General features: G+C 35.0%; 1 protein-coding gene across 1 annotated transcript in view; it reads right to left on the bottom strand.

The window, feature by feature from the left end:
• Positions 1 to 2,949: 2,949 nt before the first annotated feature.
• The window catches only part of LOC128250372 (uncharacterized), a 152,625-nt gene continuing 146,679 nt past the window's right edge, over positions 2,950 to 8,895 (bottom strand). Inside the window, exon 2 of the mRNA XM_052975277.1 lies at positions 2,950 to 4,470. Coding sequence (XP_052831237.1) covers positions 4,202 to 4,470 — 269 coding nt within the window. The 3' untranslated portion in view covers positions 2,950 to 4,201. The remainder of the gene's footprint in view (positions 4,471 to 8,895) is intronic.

The following is an 8,895-nucleotide window of genomic DNA, read 5'->3' as shown; positions in this document are numbered from 1 at the left end:
ATAAGTACCAGCGGAGCAGGAGGTTCAATATAATCGAATTATTCGTCCCTACGAAATTGCTGGCCTTGTGCCAAAATTCGAAACCATTATTAAAACTACATTTATAACACACACACACACACACACACACACACACACACACACACATACACACACACACACACACATACATACATGCATACATACATACATACATACATACATACATACATACATACATACATACAAACACACGGTTTCCTGGCAGTGACTCAATGACATCACACAAGTTATATATAACCAATTCACACTTCTGCTGTGTCACATCGTTAGAAGTGTTCCAGTTCTATATCCAACTGCAGCCTATCTATTCTCACTATATTATGTTATTAACAATTTATATTAAAATAATCACTAAAGATGTTAGACATTCTGACCTCCACTTATGTAATACACTTACCTAATACATCTAGATTATATAAAGGTTATATGGTCCACTACTCTGTTTTACTTTTAGTTTACTCTTATCTTATTGAACACACTTAAAGGATTATATCACGCTTTAAGAAATATTATAATCTCTTTTAAAGTATATCAAACAGTACATTTCCAAAGACGATAAGTAAACTTAAAAGTTAAATATCTTTTGCTGCAATATTATTTTCTTTCATAGGAATAAGATTCCCACATTACGTTTGACGGGGAATTAGACTCGTAACGATAAAGACCATTAACAGATTAAATGAAGGAAAATCTCTATAAAAACGAAACACAATCAGGGGTTAGAGACTCGGGAACCGAATTCTATCTTCTTCCCTAAAAACGTTTGCTCTCCCAGGCTCTGCAACACTGAAAGAATTTATTATTATTATTATTATTATTATTATTATTATTATTATTGTTCAGTAGTTTTATTTTTATGACGTGCTTTCACTTCACTACCGAGCGCAGCTCTGTGCGCCTTGGGTATGTGCTGTGGTTTGCTGTAATGCTCTTATGTTTACTGTATTGAAAGTGTTTTGCGTAGGATGTGTGCTGTGCCCAGTAGTGCAATTTTCTGTATGTTATATATATATTTGTATGTCCTGGTGTTTTTGTTATGTATTTGTTATATATTTTGTTATGTATTTGTTATGTGTTTATTATTATTATTATTATTATTATTATTATTATTATTATTATTATTATTATTATTATTAAGCCGGTAGAATCGTTAGCGTGTTGGGCAAAGTGCTTAGTAGTATTTCGTCCATTTTACGTATTGAGTTCAAATTCAACCGAAGTCGACTCTACCTTTCATCCTTTCGGGGTCGATGAAATAAGTCCCAGTGAAACACTGGCGTCGATGTAATCGAACAAGTCCCCTCCCACCGAATTTCAAGCCTTGTGCCTTTTGTAGAAAAGGTTGTCATTATATTCATTTTATTATTATTTTCCTATTGAATTGCATTTTATTTCATCTTCTGACCGGGTCTCAACCAGAGACCTAACGCACATATATATTAGATGGAGAGAAACTTCCTGAGAACGTGAGTGGTTGACGTCAACACAAGATGTGGGGCCTCATAAATTGTTGGCTTCCCAGGGATCTGGTCAAAAAAATTGTCAATACTTTTCTTGATCATTCCCAGGGCACCTACAACAACAGGAATGGTTTTGGTTTTTAATTGCCATGTCCGAAAGTCTCAAATCAAGGTCCTTACATTTCTTTTCTACTCCAGGCACAAAGCGCGAAATTTTGGGGGATGAGGCAAGTCGATTCGATCGACCCCAGTACGCAACAGGTACTTAATTTATCGACCCTGAAAGGATGAAAGGCAAGATCGACCTCGGCAGAATTTGAACTCAGAACATAAAGACAGACGAAATAGCGTTACGCACTTCCCCCGCTGTACTAACGTTTCTGCCAGATCGCCACCTTAAGGTCCTTATATTTCGACAGTTTTTCAAAGTTTTTACTGAGATGTTTCTGTCAGTAGGTCCGGGATTCGAACTCACAACCTCACGGTCGTAAGTTCGACTATATAACCACTGAGCCATGCACCTTCACAAGTTATAAATAAAGCATATAACATACATTTATGCGTATTCTGCATTAAACTAGAAAAGGTGACCAGTGAAAATCCTGTAAATAATAATAATAATAATAATAATTATTATTATTATTATTATTATTATTATTATTATTATTATTATTATAATTATAATAATAATAATAATAATAATAATAATAATAATAATAATAATAAGTTTAAACTTATAAGCTACAGAAAATAGTCTAGCTCGACGGCAAAAAATAATGTACTATAACTAATACCCCTTTTTTTCTGTCGAGGCCTTACATATGCGTGTGTGTGTATATATATATATATATATATATATATATATATATATATATATGTATATAATATAATTATGTGTGTGTGTGTGAATATATATACACACAAAAAAAAAGAGAGGGTGGGAGCAGGGAGAGAAGGGTAAGGTGTCAGACAGATAGCCAAAAAAGTTACGAATGTGTACATTTGCAGAGACAAATTGCTTTAATAGTTACGCTTGAAATATTGGAATATCGGCTAATGGGACATATGTTATGGTATCTGTTGTTAATAATCTGCTTTATTTCGCGAATTCCGAGAACGATATTTAAATATAGCTACTTTTTTATCCATATAGCTAGTGGTATCATGTAACAATCTCTCATCTCATTAACATTAACGAGTTTTATGATGTAAGTTTCGGATCTATACGAGAACATGCGGGAAGGCGAAGCGAGCGCAGAATCGTTAGCACGCTGGGCAAGGTGCTTCGCGCCAGTTTTTCTGACTTTAGGTCTTGAGTTCAAATACTGCGAAGCTGAATTTCCTTTCATCCTTTCCAGGTCGATAAAATAAGTATTGGTTGGGCACTGGGGTTGATGTAGCCGACCCCATTAGTCCCCTCCTACAAAATTTCAGACCATGTTTCTATAGTAGAAAGGATAGAAGTACAGGGAAGAGGTGGGGTGAAAAATTTCTTTGTCGTCTCTCATCTTGCTAAAAATAACAACTAAATTGAATTTTACTCTTTGCCGCTTAAAAACTGGCCTGTTTTTGATATACTGTGTTGTGTCGACGCCCTCAGGCGAAGTAGGATCTCCCAAGACATATTAATAGAGGTAGTCTGGCCGTGGTAGGAGTGTTGAGTAGCAGTCGAGTAGCAGTTGTGTAGCGGTTGAGTGGAGATCATCCGAAGGTGCTAGATAGCAGTAGCTTGTGACATAACATACTGTTACTGAAAATATTTCGGTATAGTCACGATTTGATCCGATTTGACTTGAGGCAAAATAAAAATAAAAGAAAAATTATGGCGAGGAGAACTTTTGCGCTTTTAGCTATTTGTAGGCGTTTGCATGGGGGTATGGTTAAGACTCTCGTTTTGTAGCCACGTGGTCTCCAGTTCAATACTACTGCATGGCACGTTCAGCAAGCGTCTTCTATTATAAGCTGCAGTTCGCCGCCTTATGTAATAATAATAATAATAATAATAGCAATAATAGCAATAATAATAATAATGTGTGTGCATGTGTGCATATGTGTATGTGTGTGTGTTTTTGTTCCCGACCACCGCTTGACAACTGGTTTGTTTTAAGTCGCAGTAACATAGCGGTTCGGCAAAATAACCGATTGAATAAGTAGGAAGCTTAAGAATAAAATAATTTGTAGGGTCGATTGTTTCGACTAAACAAACATTCGAAGACGATTGCACCAGTATGGCCACCGTGCAATGACTGAAGGAAGTAAAAGGATAAATAATAAAGTAGACACCAGTAATTAAATGGGGGCGGGCGGAGGTTATCTCAATGATTCATGGTTAGTAGACATTCATTGCGTAATAAACTGACCGCGCCAGTTCTCGTTTTGATTCCTGTCAATGCAAAGCCGACCTGACCTGGTAAAGAGTTTTGTACAATGTTTATGGAACAAGGGTACAGCAAAAACAACATAAATGTAAATGATATAACAGTTAAAAGACAAAAGAGAAACATCTATACATGTCAAAGAATTATATAACACAATGAAGTCAATCTTTTATGTGAAATCACGGAAATACGAAAATAAAAGAAGCAGCAAACTGTTTAAAGTGATATCAATCAAAGAATGAAGCTATATTAGCATTCTTTGTTTCTTTTTTTCATTTTTCTTTCTTTCTTTTTTTTTTCTTTTTTTTTTTTTTGCATCTTTCATTTTCTAACACTTACCATGCCGTTAGCATAAACAGATTTGTGGTCATAAATGTAGACGGCATCATTACAGATGCCTTTTGATGTCCGGTCTGGAATGTCCAGCTCAATCATACGAAGCATTAATTTCCAGCCTTTAATAGCGGCATAAAACGTCATTGTACATTCTGTTTTGTGTTTGAATAGTTTCTTACTGGCTGTTCTGTGGTGTGAAAACACTGTGGCTCCCGTCAGTCTTTGACTCGTGCAGCCGTCTCCTTCCATGTAGACTGGAAAAAACAGACAGAGAGAAAGAGAGAAAGTCAGATATGTGTACAGATAGAATGTGTGTACGAAGAGGAAAATAAAAATGTATAAATGGTGGTATATCGATAATGTGAGAGTAGATGAATGGCATGATAAAGAGAGAGAGAGAGAGAGGAAGAGCGGGAGAGAGAGAAGGAGAAAGAGAGAGGGTGCGATAGGGAGGAAAAAGAAAGAGGGAGATGAAAAAATGCGTAGCAGACAGTGATGAAAATAGATAGATAATTTGACAGACAGATAGATAGATAGATAGATAAATAGATAGATAGATAGATAGATAGATAGATAGATAGATAGATAGATAGATAGATAGATAGGTCAATGTGCTATGAATCGACAGAAAGATTTGGCAATGAGAAGAATATTTCTAGCTTCAAAGTAATTCCTTTTGTAGAAACAGTTATGTCAAGGGGTCGAAACAGTGATGTTCCAGTTGACCTCTATCATTTATTTATGAGATATAGATGGAGAAAGAGAGAGAGGGGGTAGATAGATAGATAGATAGATAGATAGATAGATAGATAGATAGAGAAAGAGAGAGAGAGAGAGAGAGAGAGGGGAGAGAGAGGGGAGAGAGAGAGAGAGAGAGAGGGAGAAGCATAATGTATAGTGTTTAATTTTAAAAACATTAGGACTGAAGAATTAAGTTAAGAATTAATATAATAATGAAATTAAGACAGAAGATTGACAAGGTTAAATACATCAGAAAAACATATTTAAAAAAAAAACGTATGCGTGCATTTATGTCTGTGAGTATTTCTGTTCCTTCGTACGTGTGCTTGTGTGTGTATACTTGCGCACGCACATAGGTAAGGTTACATATATCCTGTTGGGGGTATATATAAGTTGTGAACGACGAAAGTATAAGAAACGATAGACAGTTTGATCTATACCAGAGAGAAAGAGAGAGCGAGAGAGAGAGAGAGAGAATGGGGGAGGGAGCTTGATTCTGAATTATCCCAGAGCCTATTAGTTTACCTCCTGGTGTTAAACATCATAGGATAATAATGTTAAAACTGATTATATTTGACGGCTTATTATGATAAGAGGCATTTATCCCTCTGTAAATTAACCGTTTTATATGGCACCGAAGGAAAATCTATGTCATGCGTACAACTATAAATTTTAAATTCACATGTGATAAAGTGATGTGTCTGCTCTTCCTGAATTGCATGTAAAATAAAGCAGTTTAGTAATTTAATAATTTCAATATATCTATTTCAACATCATGGACAGCTTTTAACTCGTTACAAATATCAAAGTTATTAATTGCTGCAACAGCAGTAGAATATTTAGAAAATGTTAAACACAATTTAGAATAGAAAGCATAAACGTAAGCGCCGATGTAGCCGTGTCGTAAGAAGTTTACGTCCCAACAACATAGTTCAGGGTTCAATCCTAATGCGTTGCAAATTAGGTAAATTCCTTTTGCTACAGCCTCAGGCCGACCAAAACCTTCTTAAAGGAACTGAAAGAAGCTCGTCCCGCGTGTACATATATAAGTTTTTTTTTTTTTGTTTTCTGTATCCTGTGCCTGGATATTTTGTTGTCCCTTTTTTGTATCATCTGTCAGGATGTTTCGTCGCCCCTCTTTTGTATCATCTGTCTGGATGTTTTGCGTTCTTGTCCCATTTTTGGTATTCCTTTATATATATATATATATATATATATATATATATATATGCATGTATGTATGTATGTATGTATGTATTTATGTATATGTACACACACACACGACGAGCTTCTTTCACTTTCTTTAACAAGGCTTTATATATATATATATATGTGTGTGTGAAGAGAGAGAAATGTATTTGTCTATGTGTGTTTGTCCCTCACCACCGCTTGGCAACCGGTGTAGCTTGTTTACCACTGATAAAGCTGTTCAGCAAAAGTAAGACAGACAGAATCAGGAGCCGGCCTAAAAAGTAAATACCAAGAGTCGGTTTGTTCAAGGCGGTGCCCTAGCATAGCCAAAGTGCAGTGATTTAAACAAATATGAAAGATTAATGACAACCACCACTACTTTGATACTAGTGCTCATTTATCTTCTCTCGGCCTCTGTTCACAACTACTTCTCTTGACAGAGTTATTCAGTCCTTTGAGGTCCCTTACTCTCTGTGCTGCATTCAGGTTCAACGCTACCCTCTTCGATCGTGGGCTCTTTACGTCACTGATGCAGTCAGTAACTCTTGTGCCTACACGTGTCTGAAAAGATTCACTTCTTAATTTAGTTTGAGGTTTGGGAAGCCTTCGTGGGCCACCATCTTTACAGTTATAGGGGGACATTTTTCTACTTGAACCGACATTATATGTCATGATAATTTATCTGTCATATAAATACATTGTAATATAACATATCAGATATCATATAATACATTGTGTATCATAAGACACAAACAATGGTGCATGTCATATAACGATATATTTCTTATTGGAGTGTTTTTGCTGTCTTCCAAAAGTATAACAGCGTTAACAATGCGTTTCAAAATCCTCTAATTTGCGTATATCTTTAGATTCTGAGTTCCACATTTCCGATGCGTTGTTTCCGATACGTTCTCTGTATCAAGTGTTTATAAACATTCTTTATATTTTATACATGTCGCTTTAAACAGCCTCAAGTTTATTGTAAGCAATTGCTTACCGACTCACGTTGAAAGAATTAACAATATCAACGAACATTAGTGTTATATGTACGGTCGCTTTAAGATGTATATAAACATAGACTGGTTGCTTTATCGATGCTATTATGCGTTGCCTTGTACAGTATAGGAGTGAAGATACATCCACAGAGATTTTGAGTAATAAGTGATCTAAAAGGTGCACTGCGTTTACAGACAAACAATCCTTTCTCTTAGTGTCACAGTTACATAGAGTGATATATATTTTTCCAACGGATACCCCTGTAGCGCAAGTTTTATGTGACGTATATACGACAACACAACACTAGTCATAAAATCATATTAAATTTCCGAAACATCAAAACGAAATCCAATTTTTACCCAACCATCTTTTCTCATTGATATTATTTTTCCATCCACCTTTTCTCCTTTTAGTTTATTTTCTTTTCTACCTCTCCTCTGATGACAATCTGGCGTCCGAAACGTCAAGACATTTCCCTTTCCTTTTAAGTGTTAAAGTAATACGACATTAGTCAAAGCTTATCCCTCTCGTGTTGTCTTCTTCTTGTGCTCATTGCTTTTATTAATATAAAGAAAATACTAGTCGGAACTAATCGATATTCCTCGTTGGTATTCCAATCAGCCTTCGAATGGTGTAGACCTAAAAATTCACATTTTGATTTACACTCATTTTGTTTTTATTAAACTTTTAAATCTAATTACTTAATTGCGTAGACTATGAAAACACGTACATTTTCCATATACTTCTCTTCACTTTTCCCGCGTGCACACACTCAGGTTTTCCCTCATAAATTTATACACCGTCTCCTAGTGTTATATTTATGCAATTTCTCTGTATCAAGTGTTTATAAACATTCTTTATATTTTATATTTGTCGCTTTAAACAGCCTCAAGTTTATTGTAAGCAATTGCTTACCGATTCACGTTGAAAGAATTAACAATATCAACGAACATTAGTGTTATATGTACGGTCGCTTTAAGATGTATATAAACATAGACTGGCTGCTTTATCGATGCTATTATGCTTAAGCCGTGTGTGTGTTTTAATAAGGTACGTCAAATGTACGATATATCTGTGTGAGATATATGAGTATGTGTTACATGTGTTGGTCTTGTTATAGGATATCAGTTATGTTGGGATGTGCGTGTTTACGTTTGTATGTATAAAAAGATGTGTGTTGGTGATGTGTGCTTCGTATAGGCCAAAATATGAGTGATGTATGGATGCGTATTTGGTATAAAGGTGGGTGCCTACGCTTGAGTGTAATGCATATATATGTGTACATGTGTGTGTGTGGGTGTGTGGGTGTGGTGCATGTGTGTGAATGTCAGATATATTCATTATATATGTAAATGAGTGATTAGCGCATGATATGTATGTAAATGAAGGATGATATATATATATATATATATGTGTGTGTGTGTGTGTGTGTGTGTGTGTGTGTGTGTGTGTGTGTGTATGACATATATATTTACACACGTTCGCACTCACACATGCACACATACACACACATATATATTAAAAATTATTGGCATTCATGTACATACATATATATGTATATGTTTGTGCATGTATACATACTCACACATAAACAGTTTTCGATGTGTGTATGTATATATGTACTTATATAAATGCATATACAAACATATGTATATGTGTATGTATGGATGTAAGATGTATATATATATATATATATATATATATAAGTATATGTATGACCATATATATATATATATATATATATATATATA

This window comes from Octopus bimaculoides, chromosome 20, assembly GCF_001194135.2.
Source record: "Octopus bimaculoides isolate UCB-OBI-ISO-001 chromosome 20, ASM119413v2, whole genome shotgun sequence".
NCBI classification, from domain to species: Eukaryota; Metazoa; Mollusca; class Cephalopoda; order Octopoda; family Octopodidae; genus Octopus; species Octopus bimaculoides.
Note: the sequence above shows the minus strand (reverse complement) of the source record. Positions and strands in the feature narration are given on the sequence as shown.